The sequence below is a fragment of the Chrysemys picta genome, chromosome 14 (genome assembly GCF_011386835.1).
Source record: "Chrysemys picta bellii isolate R12L10 chromosome 14, ASM1138683v2, whole genome shotgun sequence".
NCBI lineage: Eukaryota > Metazoa > Chordata > Testudines > Emydidae > Chrysemys > Chrysemys picta.
Genome location: NC_088804.1, coordinates 32,144,360 through 32,168,965, shown reverse-complemented (window position 1 = coordinate 32,168,965; position 24,606 = coordinate 32,144,360). Strand labels below are relative to the sequence as shown.

Here is a 24,606-nt window from a genome sequence, read left to right as displayed (position 1 = left end):
AATAGGCTTGACCCTGCTCCATTGTAGTCAATGAAAGTTTTGTTATTGATTTCAGTGGGAGCAGGATCAAGCCCAATAGGAGGAGGATCCCGTCCACCTGTTGGCATTCACAGCAGAAGATGCCTGCTGCTCCCTCTTCCCTGACCTCTGAGGAAGGGCGGAGAAGTTCCCTTAGCCTCCATAGAGAACAGAATCAACTGAGAGTGTGGGAAGAGCAGGGGGGAAAAAACAGAGAGAGGAGAGAGAATGGGCTGTAAACTGGAATAGGTGGGGCTCTTTTACATTTTGTCTCAGGCCCTATAAATCTTGGCTTGAAGTCCGGTCACATCCACCAGAGGAATGTATGAATTACACCAGCATTTGTAAGTAACTCAGAGAGAGATTTTCATGGGAGTAGCTCTTGCTTTAACCAAGGAACAGGAACAATCCTCTGCCTTACTGAAAGCACTTCCTATGGTAATACCTAAGAGCTCACCATGGTCACATTGTGCAGCTCTTTTTATGGGTGTAGAGGATGAAATGCTGTACTTTGAGGTCTAACCATATTAATCTATGTAATGCAGCAAGGAAATGATTTAATAAACAAACAGTGATAGGACGAGTTTACCCTGAAAAATGACCAAATGTTCTGAAAGGCCCGGTGGGACCATAATGTATCAATTTTAAAGGATTTCCCAACTGTCTATAACTGAGTCAACTAAGATTTGTTAACATGGAAGCATTTTTCTATTTAACTGGGCAAATTGAGTTTCTAGGTACTTATACCATACTCATCACAGCTGAATGCAAGAACCTATTATGTCAACAAGTATCTGAGGGTAATAAATTCATCACACAGATGAAATTTAAGTTTAGAAAAAAAGGGGCATGGTTTCTTCCAAGATGGACAAATAGATCATGGATGGAAAAATCAGATCAACACTGTTTATGTCTGAACATACAACTTCCTGCATTAAAAGCAGAAATTAATTTAATGTGGGATTTTTCAAAGGCGATCAAAGTTGAGATAGTTCCACTCCCATTTAAATTATGACCAATAAGCAAAGCTAGGCTAATGCTGAGTGCTTTTGAGAAATACTACCCTTAATAAAATAAAGCTAAACAAACCATAGCTAGAGAGATTTTTTTTTTAAATCTTTTTTCTTAATGTATCCCTTATGGCACTATTCTCATAGCACTTCATTTTCAGCCGAGCCTTCATTTTGAAGTCCACAATTTTGAGGGTGCAACTTTGCACTTAATTCAGCAAGGCTTTTAAGTATTTGCCCACCTTTAAACTCATGAATAGTCCTATTGAATTCACTTGGATTTCTCATGTGCTAAAAGCTAGGCACATACCTAAGTACTTTGGTGAATGGAGGCCTAAAACAGGGAGCATGACAAGCCTTCTCCTTGGAGTCTCTTCATTGTTTTGAAAGTTATTGATCATGACTGACCAGGCATACAGCAACATGCCCAACACACACAGTATTTTTCCCAGGGAGTTTTCACTCCTCATTTAGGCAACAACCCTGAGCCAGCTTCTTCCAGCTGGCCCATTACAGTTGGTCCTGCTTTGAGCAGGGGATTGGACTAGATGACCTCCTGAGGTCTCTTCCAACACTAATATTCTATGATTACCTTCCTCACACCCAACTCTGCCCAGACTAGCAGCAAACTGAATTCTCCCAACAAACGAAAACCTGGAACAAAAATCTCTACAGCATTTGTCCAGTCTCTCCCACTCAGGAGTTCCTACTTGGGTGGGGTTTTCAATGGTCCCCCACGTTTTAGAGGCAGAGTCAAACAAGCTCCATCTTCTTCCAAACCTAGGAGAAGCTAGAAGGCAAGTAGCTCTCTTCCAACCATGTCCTGCCCATGATGAAGGAATAGGTAGATTATATATTGGCCTCCTTCCCAGAATGTGTCCTGATTGGCTGAGAGAGGAGACCGTGCTGCCCTGTTCTATGCTACAAAACTCCTGGTTCCAGGCCCTAGAAAGATTAGTAACCTTAAATTTTTCAAGAAACCAATTTTTACCCTGTGACCACTTGCTGTCTCCCAGTATCTGCTTGTCTGGCCCAGAACTCCTGGAATGGGGATTACCTGGTCCCAACACTCCCCCCTCTGACTTTAAAGAGACAGTATACCCAATCACAGTGAGCATATCCCCAAACAGATACTAGCAGAGGGACAGCTACTATACTAAATATCACAAGGATTTCTTTAAAAACAACAACAAAACACAAACAGGCAATATATGCACAGAGATCAGTGGGAGTTTTCTCTGGCTCCTGCCTATGAAAGGGCTGCAGGATTTGTCCCAGAGGGAAATCCAAAAATGAACAGGCAAGAACTTAACAATCAACAAGTCTTCTAGTTACTTCAGGCATTTTATATAAGAATAATGAACTAGTATTGCTGAGAAAGGAACAATTGCAAAGTTCTTGTACCACAGGGGGTCTATTGTCTTGTTAAATTATTCAGGAATTTTTATGACATTTAGAAACCAACTGGACAATCTTTTCACTTGCTGTCAACATTAATGGGCTTTGCATCCGTTAATACAAGAGCACAGAAAATATCTTTTCTCAAAGTGATTTGAATGCTGGTTTTCCTGTATTATTAAATGAGGAACTTCCTGGGAATCATTTGCTCAATGGATACTGTTAAATTTTCAGTGGTTTAAATACACGGAGTATTAGAATTGGGCCCACTAGAATCTGGGTCTGTCAGCACATTCACTGTAAGACTCGGCTTCAGTTAGTGAGGTGTAACCTTCCCCCCCTACCCCCGCAGCCTCCACAGTGAAGTTTTACCTGTAAGGTCTGGAGAGACAACATGGTCTGGATATGAGACTAGGAATCAGGCATATCAATTATTTTCCGACCATAATCCTCCATGCCCTGCCACCAACAGAGCTGGCTGGCTACAGGGGGAAATGCACAACACAGCACCTGTGTAGATATAGTAACCAAAGCCCTTCCCTGCAGGCCAGCTAGCTGCGGAAATCACTGTGTGCCTTGGAGGTGCAGTATCTCCTGGAGCTCCCAGTGCAGTGCAGATCTGCAAAGTCCTGCTTAACCTCTGGCCTCCCGGCCTGTGTATTTGGGTAATTTAACCAGAGTGGGCAGAGCTGGTGATAGACTCCTTCCCTCCCCTCATAACAGCGAGTCAGCATTTCCCCTGCCCTTAGCTCCTCTAGTGATAGACCCAGAGAGCACTGAGCAACTGTCAGGAGAAAGGCAGGCAGCTGCTTCCCTGTCCAACAGCAGCAGACACTCACAGGAGGAACCCAGCATGTAGACCACATACAAGGGAGAAGAAGCCTCTGTGTGGGGAACAAGGGAGAGTTAATGGAGTAAAGGAGAGAAAGAGAAAACTGATGAAGGGCAGGGATGGAGAAGGCAAGGAGGAAATGGAGAATTGATGGAATGTAGCAGGAAGGATTTATACATCTGCATTGGGTAACTGATGGGTGTAGGAGGAGACAATGGATTTGTTGTTTCCGAGGGACCACACTTTGGGATTCTATGCAAATTTGCATATTAATTTATACAGAAATGTCTACATGGAAATTTCTTTCAAGCTTTTTGCTGAGCCCCCGTCGGCAGCTTTTCTCCCCCGTCCAATCTAGTGCCTTATATGAAAACCTCAGTCATAAGTTATTACGCTGAGAGCAAAGTGCACAGTTTCCCTTAATATGCAGCCCCATGTTATTTAACAGTTCCAAATTCCACACTAAAGATTAATATTAAACAAAGTAGGCCATAATTCCCTAGCCCGTACGGCACTGAACTGTAATAAGATTATAAATTCCAGTCATTTACTGGAGTATTCCAAGAGGGTTGTTCATTGCAAGCAGGATTATCTTTGGCTACAAATATTGTGTGTAAAGAGCTGATGAATTTATTCCTTTAATTACAGCCTATCTCTTAGAAGACTCTGGAAGAAAGGTAAGGGCATAAAATCAAGGATAAGGTGTTTGAGGGCTGCCAGATGGTAGAAGACTATGGAATATTAATTTAAAATAAATAAATAAAGACAATTTTGAAGAATAAAGGACAGAACTCCAGTTGAGAAGGCAGAGATCTACTGCAGTTTCTGAGTGGATAAACTATCTAGTGAAAGGCCCCTTAGTTTAAAGATACAAAAATTCTACTGTCTATCTTAATTTTAAGCACATGGTTAGGTGCTTTCCTGAATCAGAGCCTACATGATTGGTAATACAGACCTGCTGACTCCTTGTTTGCTGGTTGGCTAGTGTCGTGTTCCCCTGAATCCATCCAGCTGGTGCTTTGCTCAGGCAATGTGTACTTTGTTGCAGGTATCAGACTGTAACACCCAGTAGCCACTGCTCACTCCAACTCTGCTTGTCTTTTATATATTATTGACTTCAGGCCTGGCCTTAGAAAGTCCTGCAATGTTTTTCTTTGCTGTGGAAGATGTAGCTCCCCCTTTCCAGGTTGGGTGCAGAAGCAGAGAGAACATTCTGTGCATATCACCTACTCCCTAAACACAGATTCGCAGGCAAAATTTCTATCCCTTAATCAATATCTGCTCTTTGAACTCTGCCTTCCTACTTCATTTTTTGTTTGTTTATTGGGATAGCCTCTTGTTTGGCTTAAAGCTCCTATCTAATCAATCCTTGGATACGTTTAATATTAGGTAGAGATGGGAAACAGATAAAAACCCTTACAACACATGGGGAAGTTTAGATCTGAATCCAAACTTCAAGACTCAGACCCCTCGAGTATTAACATATTTCAGACCATTTCAGTTAGTCACATGACAAGAAGAATTAAATGCACTAACTTACCACCCCACCTCCTGCAGAGTGAACCAGCACAGACATGCCTTCTCTTAGGTTGGCCACTTCAAAGAGCATCATGTAGGCAGTTACAAAGTTCATAGGAAAGGCAGCAGCTTCAGAAAAACTCATGTCATCAGGAATCTTGTAGACAAATTCTACTGGGGTACATACTACTTCAGCCCATGCGTTGTAGTTTACGAAAGCCATTACTCTGTCTCCAATCTGCAGTAACAGAAAGAATGACATTGGGATTATTAGGATAGTAAGCATGCACATCTGAATGCTTACAAAATGCTATAAACATTGAATCCATGAATAACTGTATAAGAATATAAGTGACATGACCAAAGGTTCTCCCACCAACCTTCATGGATGACAGGTTGTCCACAGAACTGCTTCTGCCACAGTGATTATGAAGCACCAATGCTTGTTGCAGCCCAGCCTTGGGCTCTTTAGGATTTCCAGGGGCTTTTTGGATCAATTAAAATTTTTATTTAAAAACAAAAACACAACTCTGCCTCAGGTCTTTCTTTGCTGGTTTGTTTCTTTGGTGAAAATTTAATCAGGATTAAATTTGCAGGCAATACTAACACTGGAAAGGTAGCTAACACAGGAGGACCAAACTACAAAGTGACATCAAAAGATTTTAGCAGTGGGGTGTCCAAGCTGCGAGGGGAGCTTTGCTACTAATGAAAGCAAGTCCTGTATGTGGGAGCAGGGCTAGGAGAGCACCAACACAAAGTGAACGGACATGACTAAGCAACCCCATCTAAAAGGGGGTTTATTTTCACCTGGCCTTCCTAATCTTAAGAATTTTTCACAAGCTACTTTTCCAGGCAATACATTTGCTGAAGGGGAGGTGTGGACATCAGAATGGGAGGCCTTCTATTTTACGAAATAAACCACAATATGAAAGTTTGAGAATCAATGATTTAGCCTTTTACTTTAATGCTAGCATTATCCGTTTACTTTGTAGTTATATTATTCTAAGTAGATATTTAAACTGCCTTTGCCTGCTGGAGATAATCAATATGTGACAAGGATCTTAACTACTGAGGCTACATTCTGCTCTGAACTATATCAATGTATTTCCAGAGTGACTCCCCTGAATTCAGTATAGCTACCATGGGTTTAGACCTCTGTGACAGAACAGAATTTGAGTCTATAACTTTAAAATAGGACTTCAAACATCAATCTTGTGTCCTTCGGTTCTTATGCCAGCTTCTAAATCAATCAGCTCCCGTCTGCAGGAATTAAAGGAGCAATGCAATCTTCTTTTTTCCTGCAACTGAAGACCCAATTATGATAGAAAAATATATATACACACACTAGTGAAAAACGCCTTCTCTCAAATACAAAATGGAGATAAAATAAATTTGAAGATGGAGTGAGATTATATTAGCCACATTAAGTGCCTCTTGGGGATTGGGCTGAAGTGCAGGCACATCAATTTCATACATTTATCTAGAGGCCTTCATTGCAGTTTCAGATTCTGAGAATTCAGACAGCAATTCCGCATAGATAGCAAAGAATAATAATATTAATGTCTGAAAATGTAAGGCAAATTCTCCTCACTTGCACGGGTATAGGAAAACTTCAAGAAGACTACACCCGGGTAAGTGAGAGCAGAAATTGGACCAACGGGATGACTCATGTGACTAAGGTGAGCAAAGTTTTGCCTCTATGCATTTAATTCTCCTTTGCTGTCATGCTTACAAAAGAAAACTTGACAATGATTAGGCAGCTGGTATGCTGAGACAGCTGCCTTAGAATACCTGTTTACAGTGCAAAAGCATTTTGGCCTCTCAAGATGCTTTCATCTCTTTGGCCTTGGGATACTGTAGGTTAGTTAAAATTTAAAGTGCTGGTGACAGTTCTGAAAGGCTTATATCTTGTTGGATGAAGTCGGTGAACACAACTGTCATTCCAATTTCACTGAAATTCCTCCTCCTTTTGAAAGGGTCCTTCATATTAACAACAGTTCTGCTGTTTCCCTCCCACGGTTAAAAAGGTGCCTATGTTTTAAACATACAGTTTCTGCATAAGATTAATTGGCACAAGATTTTAGCACTTTACAGTATATACTCTATTACAAAAAAAAAATAGTTACAGAATTGAAGGGGTAGAGCACAGAAGTCCCTCCTGCCAGTTACTGAGGATGCTTTTACTATATTTTATAGTGTTTAACCAGCATGTCACTTTAGATCTTTGCAACTGAGCACCGCCACTGGAATTAAGAGCTTCTTAAATGGGAAGGGCCCGATCCTGTTTCCTGTGAAGTCAATAGGAATTTAGCTATTGATTTCAGTGGGAAGTAGGAACAGGCCTTTCAACTGCTGTGCTAAATGATGGTTTTTATTCAATGCGGAGAATATTTTTAGAAACCTCTATCAATGAGGGTTGCCATTAGAAGCCTGGATTTGTCATATTCTCAGGCAATGAAGAGATCTATTAAATTCCAGTTTGGCTCTGCCAGAGATGAAAGGCTCAGTTCAGTTGCAGACGCATGACCATGGGCCGAATCCTGCTCATATTAATCCTCCACAGCATGGAGTCCCAGTGACTTCACTGGCATTGCATGGAAATGGAGTCCACTTATGGGGAGAGATGTACAAGATTTGGGCGTTAACCTTTGGCCTTTTTGACCCTGCACACAAAGATGCCAGGTTGTGACAAGTGTGGTGCAAACATCAGCTCTCTCTAATTTTCATATACTGATTTTGACCTGAATGGTACATTTCCTGATCAGTGTATTCATATTTGTGTGTTTCAGCTTTCTTTATGGTCTCAGGTCTCTTTACTAGATAACTCAGCCATTGCTGTCGTTATGTAAAATATGTTTTAAAATTACAAAGCCTTGTTTTAATTAGAGGATGGTTCTATCAGAATGAGCATGATCCACCCTGTTCATATCCATGCTCTTGATCACGACTTATAAAGGAGACCCAATATAATCAGTCAGGCATAATGATATTCAAGCAAACATTCATATCCTATAGTTGTATGATTTCCATTTCAAAAGGATTAGAGAAGTTTAGACCAAAAAATGCAGACAAAAATCTAATCCAAAGCAGAATCTCATTATACTAGTTCTATACACTGGATTATTTCTCTTTAGCTTTATACAGAGTCTAACTCTTAAAAAAACAAACAAAGAATGCTAGATCTGCACATCTGAGAGCACAGGTTTCAGACAATGGAATTATTGTTTATAGGAAAAAGGTAGTTGAAAAGCTGTGATTCCTTGAAGGAAAAAATAGTTCTAAGCAATACTAGCCTCGTTCCTAATGAGACCCCATTAGAAACCAAATGGACCATGGTCTGTCATGTAACTGAGCACTGTTCACAAAGCTCTTGTGGAAGAACAATAATGCTGCCTAATATTGCATAAGGAGAGCTTTATCTACTTAAATGAGAAAAAAATACAATAAGTATAAAAAAAAAGGAGGCCGGATTATTTCATTACATTGACAAAACATGTTGCAGAGATAAGAATGATAAAATAATTGGCACATGCCCAGCAGTCCTGCTTCAGGAGAGTCATACCTCCATGTTGCATTCGTTCAGCAGGATTTGCATGTAAATCAAGAAAATACTGTGGGAAGTTAAAACAGAAGGTTTCAGCTAAGAGAGATGTTTAACATAAATGATGGAAAACAGAGTGGGATGCTGTACATTTTACACATAATACAGGTGCTTTAAAATACCTGGTGCCAGCTATGGGATGAGATCGTATGAGATCCCTGTTATTTTAATTAGTTGTCATTTAACACTGTACAACTAGGGTGAAATTCACCCTTCCCTGCATGAAGAGTGAGTAAATTATTATTAGTCTTATCCGAGTGCTTAGAGTCTCAAAGCAGAATGAGGGCTGTTATTTTAGGCATTGTACAAACACAGCATAAGAGAGAGAGTCCCTGAGTTTACAATCTAATTTAAGTCAAGACCCAACAACTGGGACTAAGCAACAGTGGGAGTGTATAGGGGAGGGGGGAGGAGGGTAACAGTGATAGGAAATATGGTTACACAGACGGACTATGTGTAAAATTAGCAGATATCTAGTCCAATTATTTTGACTCTTTTAACATATAAATAAAAAGGGAATATAAATGATCTCAGCCGTGTCTGCTGGCTTCCTGCCTAGTCATTACCAGTTGGCAGCGTATCATAAGCATCATGGCAGAAGTGAGTCTTTAAGAGGAATTTGGAGGAGGTGGCAGTACTGGCTGTATGGATTAGTTCCAGCAGGGCATTTTCATGCATAAGGGGCAGTAAGGAAGGAAGCACAAACTTATCTGTGGGAGGAACAGACCTGTGAGTAATGGAGGCTGCCATCATTGGCAGAGTAGGAGGCAGCAGGGCAGGATGGTTAAATGGGTAGGTAACGAAGGAATGGCCAAATTGTGAAGACTGCTCTGCCCACTGCCTCCACAACACCATTATATCCCAGAAGGTCCGACATGGGGCCGCCGGGCACATCAATGAATTTCACCTCTGAGATAATAAGACACGCTGCATATCAAATTGTTTTTCATAACAGGAATTACAACTCAGTTATCATTTGAAAATGCAGTCTCATTTATAGTGTTTGTCACACTCTGTGCCAATATCAGAATCAGAAGAATCTTGAAGGCCTGTGATCATATTAACTTTGATCATATCAACTAACTTTGGCTAGCTGGACCAAGGGGAAATCTAAAACGCAACAATGATAATTAACAACAGTTAGCACTCATATAAGGTTTTTCATCTTCAAGGTGCTGGGCCAGCATTGAAGTCAGTTTGCTTTGCAATAGAGCTTTCAGTACCGGAAACCGGAGGATACATTAAAACTTATTTCAACTTCTGCGTGTTAAAAGAATACTTGCCCCAAAGTGCCAATCTGGGCAGGTCTTTAAACACAATATAGCAGTCTAAAATCTTTTAAAAAGGAATTTCTAGAAATGGGATAAACCGATGAAAAGTAAAAAGACTCTTGATGCACTAAAAAGAAAGAAGTAATAGAAATTTTCCCCATTAAGGAAGATTACAGTAAGACAGTGTTGAACAGAATATATACATAAGGTTTTGGATAAGCTGGGGAACTTTTTCCATGAATTTAAATTCCCCTCTGGAGAAACCGATCTCATTCTGATTAAATACAGTTCTTCACTAATCAAGGTTCAGATCAGTGTGGTTTTATCTTAGCTTACTAGACTAGAAAATTATTCCTGTAGGAACTGTCTGCTGATAGTTAATGGCCCAGTTCTGTCCCTTCACTCCCTAGTTAGTTGGATAGTTTCTTACCCTGCGTTTTCAATAGGGCTACTTGCAGAATAAGGGCTTGTCTATGCGGTGAGTTAGTGTGTGGGAAGCCAGGGTATAAATCTACAGCACCCTGGCTTGCTGCACGCTAACTGGCCATGTGGCCCCTGCTCCAGTGCACTAAAAGTTCCCTGGTGGGCTTTGACATAGTCCCATTTCAAGCTACTTTTAATGTTTCAAACAGGAATATGGCAAAGCCCACTGCAGAAATTTCAGTGCATTGTAGGAGGGTCCACAGGGCCAATCAATGTGCAGCAAACTAGTGTGCTGTAGAATCCCACCCTGGCTTGCTGACCACTGACTCACTGGGTCAGAGAAGCTTTCAGATGCTACTCAAAGTGAGCAAGGGTGGCAGAATCTGGCCTTAAATCCTTTCTTCTCCACTCCTAGTGGAATGCTGTTTCCTTGATCACACTGCAAGATAAAGGAAATATTACCTCAAACCCTGCCACACTGTCCCCCAGAGCTTCTATGATCCCAGAACACTCAAATCCAGGAACAAGTGGTGTCTTGGGAGGATTGTCGATATTCCCCTGCCGCACCATCAGATCAATGAAGTTTAAACCACTGTAAACACAAGAAAAAACAAAATCAAAACACTAACATGGGAGTAGGAGGGAGAGAAACTCAGCTGGGACAATGAAAGATGCTGAAGGCTTCCATTATTCATAATGCTGCATTGTTCTGCACATGGGTAGGCAGGTGTGCAGAGGGAATTCACATCTTCTCTCATGGAAAAACTTGGCTGTAAGTAAGCTCTGCATGGGCTGTCTTGGAGGTAGGGCTACTAGATCTGTGATTACACTGAGCTCCTATGCTTAGAGGTTGCACTGGAGTCATAACTACTGTTTCAGATCAGAGATCATTACCACCTGGATCAGAGTCAGATCAATGATCTAAAGATGAAAGGCTCCTTCTCATTACTAATCCCCTGAGATATCTCATGACGCTTTACAAGACATTTTGAATTATTGTGAAATACACACACATCTTTCACTATTAAAAATATGTAGCTCTGTAAAAAGCAGACTACTTCTGTAAATAAGGATGGTTAGGCTAAGCAGACTACTTCTGTAAATAAGGATGGTTAGGCTATTCCAGGTACATAGAGCACATGCAGGGTTGGTATGGTGAGGTCTCAGCATTACTGTTGTAAATCTATGTGTGAGCCGAGGGACATGTCTACCTGAACACTGACTGTGGGGACATGCTGGACTGTAAATCTATAGCACTCCAACATGCTGCACCCTAACTGTCCATATGGATCCTGCTGATGGGCACTAAAAGTTCCCTAGTATGCACTGATAAACGGTGGTTTATTTCAGAGAAAGGACAATGCAGTGATTGGAGATATTCTTTAAGGACTTCAAAAAATTGCAAACAGTGAAGTGATATTTGTTAGGAGTTTGTATATACATGCTAGAGATATTTTGGGCCAGATGCAACCTTGGTGTAACTGCACTTAAATTGCTGGTGTAACACCAGGGAGGAATCTGCTGTTATCTCGGCAAGGAACAGCATAGTTAGTGAGAATTTATTAAACATCAAATGGGATGTTATCATCAATAAACTACTATAGACGCTCTTGCACCTGATCATTTTAAAACAGTCTTTGCAAAAGATTGATTTAGGTCTTTGAAATCTCATGTGGGCGGCTGCTCAGAAGAATCACTGATGACTTTTCCTTGTATGCTCAATTTTGTGAAAATCATGAGGCCTCCTTACTTTGTCTTTATACCCCATATTTTATTAAAATAAAAAATAATAATAAAAAAAAAGCACATGTATATTTTTTTAAAGATACCAGGGGGAAAAGTATTTTGTTTATCCAGTGCCTCATTGTATAGATTCCAGACACATCAAACACCATGCACACATTCTGAAGACTCCTTACATTTATAACTAGCTAGAATATACTACAGCCCCAATCTATTGTTTCAGAGCATAGCCCCATAATTACTGCCAGCCAGAAAAGATGTATACCGGGGCCCTGTATTCTGCAAAGTTATGCACGAGTCATCTCTCACACGCAGATAGACCCATTGACTGGTCACACACAAAGTCACTCATGCGTGTTTGCAAGATCAGGGCTTTCATCTGGTTACTAACAAAGACATGGACAACTCTGATAAACATAAAACAGGATAAAGACAAAGTGACACATGAAACCATGACAATTCATGGTGAGATCTAGGTCATTAGGAACTTCAGTGGAAATTCCATCTAATGTAAACATTGAAGGCAGTTGTGGATAAAATTTTAAAAGTGCCCTCAACCCATCCTTGATTTGTTCATGAGAAAGATTATGGGCCACTTTTGGAAAATACAACTTTGAAAACTGAAGTTGCAGAATTGGCATGTGTGTCTCATGACTGACAAAGTCATAGGGATATCATTTTCATGACATTTCAATGGGAAGTTTTTTTATCCCGACTGTGCCCATCTCCTCTCCTGAACCCCATGGGAAGCATTATTATATCCTTTCTACAGAAGGGGAAATGAAGCTAATCAGCTTGCTCAAGGTTACATATGAAACCCACAGCAGAGCATGGAATTGAACGTTGGTCCTACCATCCCCTAAGCCAGCACCCAAACCACTGGGCCATCTGTCCTCCCTGAGGACCCAGAGGAAAGATAAAAAGACAGTTGTACACAGTGATTGCACTAAGCCTACAGTGAGAATTATTAGCAGGGGCACAGCACATTGCAGGTTCGAGGCTTAAAAATGATTGCAGAAAGGCTGCATCTGATCAGAAAACTATCAAGGCAATTCACCTTCTGTAATGTTATGTATAGGGTAGGAAAATTCTGAATGATAAAGAGCTTTTGGGACTATTTAAGAGAAAGTGAAGGACATACACAATGATCACCATTTAAAAACAATATTTACACACATGGTAGGCAACACTGCTCACAAATGTTAACTTCATTGGAGACCATTGTCTAGATCTTTTCACAATTCGAGTGCTTTACAAAAGTTATTTAATTAACCTTTCCTATATTCTACTCCCACTGGGTAACTGGGGATGGAGTTGTGATGTAAGAACAAGGAGAGGAATTGGGGTTGTGATATTAGAGCAGGCAGGGGGCACCCAGACAGACGTAGCTATGACTGTGGCTATTTGAAAAACATGATTTTATGTATATATCATCACACCGTACTGCACCAGCACCTATGCACCTACTCATTCTGATGGAATTATTTGACAGACATATTTTTTGAATGGGAATGTTTTCAATTATGAATCTGACTACATAACTCTAGCAAACCAATTCCTTGCCTTTTGTCTTTATCCCCAGGAAACAGCAGCAGCATTAATACAAAATTTCATCCCTATTAAAATAAACTTGTTACTAGAACAGGATTGGGAAGGAACACGAAGGTGTAGAATTAAAAAAAATTAGGGAGGTCAATTAATCACAGTTAACTCAAGCCATTAACGCAAAACAAATTAACTAGATTAAAATGTTTGTGATTTATAGTTTAACAATACATGAAAACTGCAATTATAGAATACCAACTGAAATTTACTATCAGTATTTTTGGACGTTTTTCTACATCTTCAAAAATATTTATTTCAGTTACAATACAAAGTGTACAGTGCTCACTTTATGTTATTATTACAAATATTTGCACTGTAAAGAAACAAAATAAATAGTATTTTTCAATTCACCTCATACAAGTACTGTAGTGCAATTTCTTTATCATGAAAGTGCGCCTTACAAATGCAGAATTTGTAGTTTTTTAAATAACTGCACTCAAAAACAAAACAATGTAAAACTTTAGACCCTACGAGTCCACTTAGTCCTACTTCTTGTTCAGCCAATTGCTGAGATAAACAAGTTTGTTTACATTTACAGGAGATAATGCTGCCCTCTTCTTATTTACAATGCCTCCTGAAAGTGAGAACAGGCATTTGCATGGCACTGTTGTAGCTGGCATTGCAAGCTATTTATGTGCCAGGTATGCTAAACATTCATATGCCCCTTCATGCTTCAACTTGTAGGTCTTTTTTAAAAATCTTTTCTACAGTGTAAATATTTGTAATAAAAAAATAATAGAAAGTGAGCACTATACACTTTGTATTCTGTGTTGTAACTGAAATCAATATATTTGAAAATGTAGAACATCCAAAAATATTTAAATTGGTATTCTATTATTGTTTAACCGAGTGATTAATTACATCTATTTTTAATCTCACTATTATTTGCAATTATTTTAATTGTTTGACAGCCCTAAAATAATTGTGATATTGGGGTATATAATGAAAAATTTTGAATTTATTTAATTAATTATAATTTAATTCATAGCTGAGAAATCAAGTTTGATTTTGGCCCTGATATTTAAATACTTTAGTCACACACTATCTAACTTCTTTCCCCTTCATCACATTTTATTCTCCTGTATATGACTTGTTCACATATATTTTTGAATGTTCCTGATACTGTGTCAGGAGAAGTACTTTGGCTATATGCCATTTATCAAAAAGGGCAGTATAATATATGTCCAAATAGTGGCATCTGGGCAAAGTTTCATTTCTCTGACTTATTCCTGGCCTGATTTGAAACTCCATTTTCTATTTCCATTTCCATTTCATAAGGCCATGTGTACAATCCTCATCAACATCAATGAGGTAACTCAGAGCAGAACAGGGCTCGATGATGAGACCAGCAAACTCATTTTTAATCTTTAAATAAGCTTAAAATAAATTTGAATGCAAGAATCCAGAGGTAAATTGCTAGTCTATTAATTATCTGTGCAACATTAGGCCTCATGGAATCCCTTGTCAAAATTCTTTGTGTCTGCTCTAATTTGAAAGGGACAGGTTGGCTTCATTGTCTGGCACAAGAGAATAGCCTCCTCAGTCTTTTCTGTACAAACTTCTGATATTTGAAAGCTGTGGCCTCCATTTTATTAGACGTGGATGCTTTTGCTGAAATTTGGACAGTGGCTAAAGGGCATACTAAGAATAATCACTCAAATATATAATTGCTTTCCCTCTATGAACAATAGGATACTAATACTGTTCTATATTACTACTTGTCTGACAATCCCTGCTTATGATACATGTAGGAAGGAGAGGTTGTCTTGCATAGGGGTTCAGAGGAGGTGTTGCTTTAGAGCTACAAAGTTCAGATCCAAACTTCCTCAAAGGTTGGGGAATGCAGAAAACTGTTTAACATTTAGAAGCTGACCACAGGGTGGAATCTCTTTGGTTAAAAATCTCAGGTAAAAGGAATATTAGCATGACTGTAGAGAATATTACAGGAGACTGAAGACACTTCAAGTCTGCAGGGACAATTCATTATGTTCCCCAGTGAACTACCTGAATGGCACACTGGGGACATGATTTGAAGACGAACTATTGATAAATAAGTCATTGCTTTACAGAATAGCTAGGGTCCTGACGGAAGGACAAGACATCTGACTTTGGCTTAAGAAATATGCAGGAGTTAATAGAGGGTGGACTGTAGGTAACGCAGTAGGAAAGTGGGCAGAGTTCGGTTCTGTTCTAACTGTAGTTTTCATTTTAAGTCAAAGTTTGGATGCAATTGGAGTCTGACGAAGAAGGCATAGAATGACAAGTACCTACTCGCCAGGAACAGAGTATTCAGGCAGGAGTTCTGCCGGGACTAGCCTGTGAAATAGCAGCGATATTAATAAGCATGTCAAATAAGCTGAACTTTATGGGCTAAATCACCCCCTCCCCTTGATTGTCCTGTCATTGGGCAGGGGTTTGCCCAATACAGAGTCAGTGGTGTATCTGAATTCTTAACCAAGTGCCACTGCAACTGCTCTGAGGCTCCACCTTCGTCTACTACTCAGTAGGAGTGTGGCATTTCTCGGCTCCCTAACATGGAGAGTGGCTGTATTACTTTTCCCTGACAATCTCTGCAGGTCGGGGGTGGAGATAAAATATGTTTTCTTTACTCTTCCCCATCCAGTGCAGGGCTGCCCACTCCAGGACTCTGAATCGCTCAGTCCCTGGCCCCTATCTAAACACAATGCCAATGCTGCAGAGTGCCCTCTATGTCCCAAGTTGGGCTGGTACTATGTAATGGATCTGATTTTCTTGCTTACTCTGGTGTAAGTCAGGAATAACCTCATTGAAGTCACTGGGTTTATATCAGAGCAAGTAAGGAGACAGTCAGGTCCTGTGGCCCAAATCCTCAAGGATATGTAGGTTCCTAACTTACACTGAAATCAATTGACATTAGTAGCCTAAATATCTTTGAGGACCTGGACCCATATTCCTAAAAGTATTCCTCCTCCCTTTGCCTGAATTATCTAAAACAGTGGTGGGCAACCTGCGGCCCGTCAGGGTAATCTGATGGCACGCCGCGAGACAGTGTATACATTGACGGTCTGCAGTCACGGCTGCCCGCAGCTCCCAGTGACTGCGGTTCACTGTTCCCAGCTAATGGGAGCTGTGGGAAGCGGCACAGGCTGCACGGACGTGCTGGCTGCCACTTCCCACAGCTCCCATTGGCCGGGAACGGCGAACCGCGGCCACTGGGAGCTGCAGGTGGCCATGCCTGCAGACGATCAATGTAAACACTGTCTCGTGGCGCGCCAGAAGATTACCCTGATGCGCAGGTTGCCCACCACTGATCTAAGATGACTCCTGAAAACATGAAATCTCTCAATTTCTTTTTTTAAGAGGAAAGCTCATACTTTCCTTTTATTTAGAGAAAGGCATGAAATATGAATAAGACTACCTTTAAGAGTACATTTGACACTATGTGCCACTCTGTTACACATGGGATTTGTTTTACTTGCTTCTAATTTAGGAGACACCTCTGTTCTTTCACAAATGCCAAGAAGGCAAAAAGGGTCACCTCTGCCCCCCATCTACGCATATGCATCATGAGGAGCAGCAGCAACAGCTACCATATCAAGATGAAAAAGAAATAAAGGGAGGCAATTATATGAGATCATTACCTGTCTTCCGCTCACTGCTCTATTTGGGGTAGGTTTGTTCTAGCTGTTTATCTGATCTTGAAAACAGCATGAACTCAGGCATTTTGTTAGACACAGACAAAATAAACAAGTAAATATAGCAGTGCCGAGCTGCTCCATCATTACCAATCAAGAAATAATTATAGGGAATATGCAAACGCTGTGATTCAGCTTGGGCACTGACTATTGCTCCATCTCTTAGTCACTGAATGAGGCTAACGTATGACTCATCACAAAGGAAAGAAACTTTCAGGCAAATCATTGATATTTCAGGACTTCAAAGAAAAAAGTTATTCATCTGGCTTAGCATTAATAGCAACACTACTGTGGGTCCCAAGTTTCTCCTATTTATAGTACTCTGAAACAGGAAGGTAGCATTTAACTGTCTTGATTCCTGTAATGAGTATGTACAGACTGTACAGGTACCTGTGCCTCTTATTAGGTTTTCTAACTAATATTTAGCAAAAGCTGTATGGTTGGTTTGATTCTTCCCCCACTCCCCCCAGATCCCATCTTTAAAATCCCATTTGCTTGAGGCAGCTATCTTTACATTGACATAATTAAATGTATTACTCAGAGTAGGCAATGCTAGAAAAGCTCATCCTAGATGCATTCTGCATCTTATATATTATAAAGAGTATGCTCCACTGGCCACAACAGGCATTTTCATCATTTCCTCAACCAATCTCCTAACCAAACCCATGCAACCAGCACCATTTCTACTCCTTGTTCTCTCTTTACCAGCTGCAAACACAAGGGTCAATGACCTAATCCCTTCCCATTAGTTGCTCAAAACAAGTTTTGGCCCCTTGATCTCACCCCTTCTGTCCGCTTCCAGCTGAGAACAGACATTGGCTATGGTAGGCTACATGGCCTTTCACCAATCTGCACGTTCCTCCACCTTCAACTGTGCTACAGCTTCAAAAATATATAGCGTAATAAGTGATCCAAGCATAACTACAAAGTAGTAGTTTACTTGAGTGGCTCCACTGAAACAAAAACAGTGGGTGTACACCCCCAACAGTTTATTAACAGTAACAAAACACTTAGAGTCTATTGAAAAGCTAAGTATTATTTTACAGCTAAGTATTCACTACACAGCTAACTACTGTTATTTGTAACACATAGAGGTCTGCAGTCTTGATGAAGAGGAAATTCATGTGCATACATGGAAGTAAGTCCTGTCAATCATTTAGGCATTTTAAAAGGAACACAGACACACACCACATTCAAAATTACAAATGTTAACTTTTAAAGATTTAATGATTGAAAAAAACCCAGTGAAAAGACATTACAGCTCTGATCAATATTAACCAAACCCTGATTTTACAGACATAAACCACCAAGCAAGTTTCACTATATTCAATATAGTCAGCATGGACTGGTTTTCATTTATTTCCCATAGTGCCCATAATCTGCAAGACACTTTAAAAAAAAAAAAAAAGAGGCAAAATCCTGTCCTGTATCTATATTAATCATTCAGGTTGCTGGATAGCTGACCATAATTCACTGATGCAAGTGAGGAGGAAAATATACTCTCATCAGGAATAGACCAGCTGATTCACAAAAATACAATATGGAAAAACCAGTGTCTGACTGACTGAGATCTACAGTCAATGTGTCTGTTTTGCAAACCTATCAGAACACAGCAGGTTCAGTGATACCCTTTGGATACACTGATAAAACAAAGTCATTGCCATAAACCAGTGTCCCTTTCAGTGTCGATTGTTTCTAAAATAAATAGCTCAGCCTTCACATTTATTTTCCACAAATGCCAAAGCATTTACATAGCAGCAGATTACCACTTTGTGATCACAGTGCTCTACTCCTCAGATTGTGTGCACAGAGGACCTAACTCCCAGTGACATCTGAGAAAAATTCTTTGGCCTTTGTTATGCAGGAAATCAGACTAGATGATCATAATGGTCCTTCTGGCCTAAAAAAATCCATGACTTCAAGGAAGTTCTGTGCACAGACAGAGTCTAGGTTTTGGCCTCTATTAGTTATAAATATGAGACTTAAGAACAAAAAAAATCCAGCTTAGATTGTCTGAAAAACTGTTTTTAACAGGAAGGCTTGGACCAAACATTTCTAGATCCTGACTGGTCACTAACCACCCACCAATTCCTCACAAGAACTTTAGGGCGGGGGGGGGGGCGGTTGTTTTGATCTGCTGCCAGTGCTCAAAGAGAAGCTTGAAGAAAAAAAAAAAGGCAATGGTAGCGTCTAGTGAGGAAAAATAATGGCAAGTATCAAAAGGAAAGGTCATGCTACTCAGCAGTATAGCAACCAATCAGAGGTACACCAACATTTCTCAGATAAAAAACAAACCCCAACGTAGCTGGCCGAATAGTCCCAATTCGTCCAATCAGCTCTGAAAAACTCAGATATTAAAAGCAATATTATTCTCTTTTTTTGGCATTAGAAGTGAAAGAACAACCGCTTGCAGCACAAACACCCATGACTTTGCCTTTATCCGTGGCTTATCTAGAGAAAATATATTTTGGTACGAACTGTTCTCAGTATAGATTTGCTCTCCGGAGCTGTCAAATGAAAATAAAATGTAAGCTACTGAAGTTAGAGAGAGATCTGGGAAAGATGACCTGCAATGGGAGACAGAAACTGCCAAAGCAGCTCAGAAGTGGGGTTGAGAGAAAATGGTGAATGAGGGAAGTTAATAAAATAATTAACTGCCTTTTGACTTCAGATGGGGAGAGAAACCAAATCAAACACCCACAGAGAACTCCAATTTGCAATTTCTGACAAAGGGAAACTTAGGACAGCCTGCAAAATAGTAACACCTGAAGCTAAACTTTACAGATACAGGGTCAGCACAAAAATCTGCTACACTAAACACTGCAAAGTCACAGGCCTGGGGGAGGGGTAACCAGTTTAATAGCAAGCACCGAGGTGGATTCCCATTTGCTGCCTGTCTTCTCTAACAGGAACTCAAAGGGGCAGGGAAACGAGTGCTTCACAGTGCAGAAATCAATCCCCAGAAACATCCCCAAACATGCATGTCAAGTTACACCATGCTCTGCTGCTAGAGGCTCTCTGAGACTGTCAGAGCCAAGGGGAGGGAGAGGGATTTAGAATCAAAGTGGCTGTAAAGAACATATGGAAATGCCCATTGAACCCTGTTCCCGGGCAAGAGGGCGGGGTGGTTATTTCCCTCTCTTTGACCCCATGCCCTTTCCCTGCCCCAGGCAGTACAAGGACAGAGCCTTCTCCCTCTCCTGTCTTCCTGAACCTGACACGGTCCCACGCCCGCCCCAGACACAAATGCAACAATCACGATCACAAGATGCTGCCTATGGAGGGGATGTGGGGGGTGGAGGGTGCCGCTGCTGCTATGGAGGGCGGGGAGGGATGGGGAGAGGCAGAGAGAGGCGATACTGGACCAGGCTTTGACTCGGATTTTGAGCTCCCCTTCCTGAGGCTCCGGCATGACTTTCTTGGACACCCTGAGCTTGTTGAGCCCCCCGAAGCCAGACAGCAGCACGGCTCGCATCTCCTTGGTGTCCCCTGCCCGCAGGCTGCTGCCGCCGCCGCTGCCCTCGGCAGCTTCCTTGCCTCCCTCCTTCTCGATCATCTGCTCCGTCTCGTCCGCTTTCTCCGCGCCTTCCTTGGCCATGGCGCTGGGCTGGCGGGCTGCAAAGCTGCGGCGGAGGAGGGGGCTGCGCTCAGCCTTGTCCGCCTGTTGAATGTGGGTGATGCTGGGATGTGCAATGGCTGCAGCTGGTTGAATGGGGCTCTGGTCCTTCCAGCCCTACCGCAATGCACAGAGTAGCTGCGCAGCACGAATCACCAGCCCCGCAGGTAGCCCCCGTGAGTGCCTATCCCAGTTAATCTATGACGACGAGTTGATCTGGTGCCAGGTACCCGGGTATCTAGACAGCTCCCGGGCTGCATAATTTGACATGGGCAGAAGGGGTTGGTGGGGAAGCCCTGGGCTGGGGGGGGGTTATTGTCTGGAGATTCTCCACCCATTAGTAGGTGACCTCAGCTCAGGTCTATGTGGGCTTACTGCGCATTTCTCAGCCAGCCTGACAGTGGGTTATGTAGGGCTGGGTTTGGGTAGGTATGAGTCAGCTATCCCTACTGACCTGCCCGGAGAGCGCTAAGAGAGGGGCAGGGGGCAGTATTCCCATAGGATTCCTCCCCTCAGATCATACTGCAATGAGAGCTGGCGGGAGAAGGGGGAGAGATTATCCTAACCCAGGGGTAGGCAACCTATGGCACGTGTGCCAAAGGTGCACGCGAGCTGATTTTCAGTGGCACTCACGCTGCCCGGGTCCTGGCCACCAGTCCGGGGGGCTCTGCATTTTAATTTAATTTTAAATGAAGCTTCTTAAACATTTTAAAAACCTTATTTACTTTACATACAACAATAGTTTAATTATATATTATAGACTTATAGAAAGAGACCTTCTAAAAACTTTAAAATCTACTACTGACATGCAAAACCTTAAATTAGAGTGAATAAATGAAGACTCGGCACATCACTTCTGAAAGGTTGCTGACCCCTGTCCTAACCCTTGTTGTCATCCTGATGGGTATAACACACTGTGCTCCCTTTCCTTGGGAAAGAGGTTTGCCTGCCTAAATACCTGAATGAAAATAGAGGTCAAATACAGACCTAGATAAAATGAACCAAGCTACCCAAGGACAGCCCTTTGAAGTGAATACTGCCCACCACTTAGTACCTTATGCTTTTGTGGCGTTTCATTTACAGCTGCTCTTCATTCTGGTGGGGAATCTCCAAGCTGTGTAAACCCCATTTCACCATCTTACACCCACCTGTGCATAAATATATAAATAAAGAAACTCATCTAAGGAAAAAACCTCAGACAAAACAAACCACTGTTAGTGGATCGGTGAATTTTGCGTGGTTTATATTAAAGCCCACCAGGCACTAGTGGAAAATTTTCAAAAATGCTTAAGTGATTTAGCAGCCATTTCCAAAAGCAACTTAGGCACTTATGCCCAGCTCCTCAAAGGGGTTTCCTCAATGGAAGTTAGGAGCCGAAATACTTTTGAGGATCTGGGCCTTAGGAGCCTAACTCCCATTGACATTCAATGAGACTCAGGCTCTTACTGAATGTATCCAACATGAGGAGTACTCACATACTTAAAGTGATGCACATGTTTAAGTGCTTTCAGAGCCTAAAGCAACACCTCATACAGCAACAAAGGGTCCTGTGGCACCTTTAAGACTAACAGAAGTATTGAAGCATAAGCTTTCATGGGTGAATGCCCGCTTCATCAGACACAAGGACCCTCTGTTGCTTTTTACAGATTCAGACTAACACGGCTACCCCTCTGTTATTTGACCTCATACAGGTGAGCATATGACCCACTGATCATTGTAGATTTCCCCAATGTACTGTAAATAGAAAAACATCCATGTTTTAATACCAAAAGCTACCAATTTTGTTCAGTTAACTGCAAAATGTCTCAATTCATACCAGTGATGGGGGTAGGACAGTGGTCATATTGTGCTACAAAGTTTGTCAGGACTCTGGCTTATGCATTCAAGGTACATTCATATTCCTTAACTTCTCAAATGCACATTTATGTGTCTCTGTATATTTAGCACACAGTATTTAAAGGATGCAAAACAGCTTTAAAAGATGCTAATCATCAAATTATAATTAGTAATGTGTTGGTATAAGAAGATATTGGCACTCATGTACTACAGCAATGAGTGACAATATAAGACACTGATAGTCCTACTCCAGAGTTATTCTTTTCAGGAAATGAAAAGAGCATTGGTAGTTAGGCTGTGTTTAGAAAAGCTCTGAAAGCAGGACCAAACTCCCTTTTTTACACACTACAATAGTTGGATTTTAGTCTTCAAATCCACCTCAAGAACGCTTCAGAGGATACGTTTCAAATAAAATATTTACTAATGTTTGCTGAGGACCTATTTGAAAATGCTCCCTTTAGAAATTCTGATCTCAAAGTATGTTAGAAGTGGTGAATTAAGGTAGCTGTAATTGCAATTGATTCCGAATTAATCAATTGTAATTGATGCAAATACAAACATTAATGAATATACATGATAGAAGCACATGACAATGGTCAAGATCTTCAGAGGTATTTGGGCATCTAACTCCCTTTGACTTCAATAGGAATTAGATGCCTAAATACCTTGGAGGATCTGAATCAATATAATTATCAGGTCACAATGAGGCTTTGCTTACATGCCTGGAATATCATTGTATTGCATGCACAGCTTGCTCCTTTTTATCCATCATGCATTTCCCTTAAGGGGTATTTTGTACAGACATTTTAAATGTAGCCATATTTTTACAAGTCAATTTAATGATATTCAGGCAGGTGTATCTTTCTCTATGTACCCGAGAGACCAGGAAAGGGAACATTACTAAGGAATGACAAAGTGACATGCCACAGGGGAGGAAATCTGCTCATCCTGAATATCAGCACTGGGAGGCATGTAACCATTTTAGAGGTCAGGAAGCTCCCCTCTCTCCATTCGGCTCCCTTGGTTATAATTTGAATACTTCCTTTTCTATGCTAGTTATACTTGGCTGGCTAGATGTTGCAAAATAGAATACCAAGTTCTGTCACTTTAGATCTTTCCATTTTAATGAATGACCAGGCAACTAACAGCTAAATAAAGAATATCATACATTATAGTCCAACCGATTCACCCAGCTGACATTTTAATATAATTCTAACTCAAATGGTAAAGTGTAGGATGATTGGAGAAAATAGAGCAGATGGTGTATGTCAGCACAGTGAAATCCAGCATAATGGAGAGACTTTGGGGGCAGCGCTAGCTTCTTTGAATCACTCTGGTGGTCTAAAGCAGCCACACAGCAAATAGATCTGGCCCCTCTGGGGCTTGCCCTTACCTGGAGGAATCCTCTGGTTGTGTAGGGCTGCAAAGCAACACTAACTTATGCTGGGGACCACCTTGGTCCCTGGTTTGCCCGAAGAATGGGAGAACATAAAGAGTCGCTTGTCCAGACTGATGGGTCTAGCCCAGGGGTTCTTAAACTGTGGGTCGGGACCCCAAACTGTGGGATCACCAAGTGTGGCGTTGGCCCTGGGCCCCAGCAAGTTTGAAGCCCAAGCCCACCTGCCCAGTGCAAAAGAGCCTTGGGCTTCAGCTTCAGGCCCCCGCCGGGGTGGCGGGGCTTGGGCAGTAGGGCTTGAGCAGGTTCGGTCTTCAGTCCCCCCTCCTGGGTTGTGTAGTAATTTTTGTTGTCAGAAAGGGGTCATGATGCAATGAAGTTTGAGAACCACTGGTCCAGCCCTATATTGTTTGCACCTCAAAACAGATTAAGGGATATCTTACAGTATGGCCATTTTACAGCATCATAATGTTTGGCTTATGGTAGAACAAATGTTTTCGCCAATCAATTACCTAAATCTATGTGTTCTAAGGCTTAACATAATGTAAAGCTAAATAGATATTCTTGAATTATATGAAATGCTCTATTCTCTGTTACACGTTGATTCATAATCACTTTTGTAACAATATTAGATTGCATCAGACATTACTGAGGTTTACTCTAGG

The 24,606-nt window shown here is 41.2% G+C and overlaps 1 protein-coding gene across 1 annotated transcript in view; it reads right to left on the bottom strand.

Moving 5' to 3' along the window:
- VAT1L (vesicle amine transport 1 like) overlaps nt 1–21,009 on the bottom strand; it is a 90,226-nt gene extending 69,217 nt beyond the window's left edge. The window contains exons 1-3 of the mRNA XM_005300569.5: nt 20,459–21,009; nt 10,534–10,663; nt 4,799–5,014 (exon numbers count right to left, since the gene is read on the bottom strand). Of these exons, the coding sequence (XP_005300626.1) occupies nt 4,799–5,014; nt 10,534–10,663; nt 20,459–20,691 (579 nt within the window). The 5' untranslated portion in view covers nt 20,692–21,009. The remainder of the gene's footprint in view (nt 1–4,798; nt 5,015–10,533; nt 10,664–20,458) is intronic.
- Nucleotides 21,010–24,606: the final 3,597 nt, after the last annotated feature.